This window comes from Penaeus vannamei, chromosome 6 (genome assembly GCF_042767895.1).
Source record: "Penaeus vannamei isolate JL-2024 chromosome 6, ASM4276789v1, whole genome shotgun sequence".
NCBI lineage: Eukaryota > Metazoa > Arthropoda > Malacostraca > Decapoda > Penaeidae > Penaeus > Penaeus vannamei.
The window spans coordinates 24772393-24774892 of NC_091554.1; the positions used below are offsets into that span (position 1 = coordinate 24772393).

Here is a 2500-nt window from a genome sequence, read left to right on the forward strand (position 1 = left end):
CTAATATTATTACTATAGGTAAAAGCGTTACTTTTGTTATTATTACTATTATCATTATCATCATGTTCAGTTATTATTGATATTATCATTATCATAAGTTATATCACCGTCATTATCTTTATTAGTATTATTAGTCACATTCTTTATTGTTACTATCATTGCTAATGCTATCCTTATCATCATTATCAATATCCTTTTATTTATTATAATGATGATAAATTTCCAGGAATAGTCGTTATCTTTATCAGTAGTACTATTCGCATCACTAGCAGTGATGCTGTTATCCGATTCATGATTTTCATCATGTTCGGAGGCATGGTTGCAATCCGTATCACTCACTTTAAGCTTCTAGCCATCATTGTCCTATTATCATCATTTCGTTACTTTTCTTGTTCATGATACGACTGACATCGTCCGTTCGCTCTTTCGACAAATAAAACCAGAGAAATAATCAGAGAAATAATAATCTAGATAAGATCAACTTTTTATTGAGGTCCAGCAGCCCGATTCCGCCAGGTGCTCCGCCACCGACGCGCGGGCCGTGCGAGGAACCGGAACCACAGCCAGAGCGCCGGCCCGCGCCTCCGCGCCCCGGCCCGCCGCCTTAGGGCGAGCAGCAGTAGAGCACGAAGTCGGAGAGGCCGGCGTCGTCCGTGAACGTGGACTCCGTCTCGACGCGCGTCTCCAGGCCGCAGACGTAGTTGCCGTTCGAGCAGTAGGCCCACAGGCTCCACACCCCGGCGATCCGCGGTGTTCCTTTGGGGGCGCGGGGGGGACGGGGAGGGATCGGGGAGGGAAGAGAGACAGAGCGGGAGGGAAGAAGACAAACCCATTAAAAAAAGAGGATATAAAGTAAGCTGCACGAGTGAACATGTGCACTGATTGAACAAAAAAGACAGATAAAGACCATTCTGACCTTTACGACCATCCTTCAGGTAAACGGCCTCAACCTCTCGTTCGTCGACGATAACTGTCTCTCTCTGAATTTCCAGGTTATAAAGGAATGAGAAAAATCCACTTATTAAAAAAAAGAAAAAGAAAAGAAAAGAAAAAGAAAAAGAAAAAAAAAAAAAAAAAAAAAAAAAAAAAAAAAAAAAAAAAAAAAAAAAAATATATATATATATATATATATATATATATATATATATATATATATATATATATATATATATATATATAATATTCAAAGCAATTGTACATTATCGTCAGTGGATAACGTGATATTTAAATGTAAACTTAAGAGTAATGAAAGTGATGGCGATGGTACAAATAATGATAATAACAACAAAAAATAAAACAGCACCAAAAATAACAATAATAATGATACAGGGTATTACTATTATCATCATTGTTATTATTCCATTATCGTCATTGTCATCCTTATTAGCATTATCATTACCATCATTTTACCATTATCATCTTTATCATTATTACAATTATCATGATTTGATTTTTCTTTTTATTATCAATATCATCATCATTATAACTCTAATCATCATAATTGTAGTGATTATTAATTATCATGATTATTTCCATCACTTTTATTATTATCACCATCATCATCATCATCATTACTATTACTTTCATAATTTCCATTATCATTATCATTATCATAATGATTGATTTTATTATCATTATCATCATTATCATCATTATTGTCATCATTATTACGAATATTACTATCATCATTATTACAATTATTATCATGCTAAGTATTATTTTCATTCTTATCATCCTTATCAGATAACCAATGTTACCATAGATACTATATATATTATCATTATATTTATCATTACTATTATTACTATCATTATCATTATTATTATCAATGATAAAAAAGTAATAACGACGATGATAATAATAATAATAATAATAATAATAATAACAATAATAATAATAATAATAATAATAATAATAATAATAATAATAATAATAATAGTGGTGGCGACAGGAACATTGACGGTAATGATAATAATGAAAATGACAATAATAATCATAACGAAAATAAATATAGCAGTGATAGTAATTATCATTATGGTTATAGTAATAATGATAACAATAATAACATTTAACATGATAATGATATTGGTAATGCTAATAAGAACAATAAGAATATTATAAATGACGCGAAGCATCATCGTCATAAGAAGAAAAACAAAGTAACATTAATAAGAGTAATGATAATGATAGTAATGATAATATCAATGATGAGAATGAGAATGATAATAATGATAACTACAATATTATCATAATTGTCACTATTATTATCATTATTATTATCTTTATTATTATCATTATCCTCATTATTATTAGCATTATTATTCATATCATTGTTATAATCATTATTGAATATGATAATAATAATGATGATAATGATAATAACAATGATAGTCATCATTATTATTATCATTGTCATTACTATAATAATTCTTGTTATCATTGTCATTATCATTATCCTTATTACTGATTTCACTTTTGACATCAGTATCATAGTTCCTGT

General features: G+C 29.9%; 1 protein-coding gene across 1 annotated transcript in view; it reads right to left on the reverse strand.

The window, feature by feature from the left end:
- Positions 1–472: 472 nt before the first annotated feature.
- LOC113819458 (vitelline membrane outer layer protein 1) overlaps positions 473–2500 on the reverse strand; it is a 12391-nt gene continuing 10363 nt past the window's right edge. Inside the window, exons 5-6 of the mRNA XM_027371690.2 lie at positions 917–980; positions 473–756 (exon numbers count right to left, since the gene is read on the reverse strand). Of these exons, the coding sequence (XP_027227491.1) occupies positions 605–756; positions 917–980 (216 nt within the window). The 3' untranslated portion in view covers positions 473–604. The remainder of the gene's footprint in view (positions 757–916; positions 981–2500) is intronic.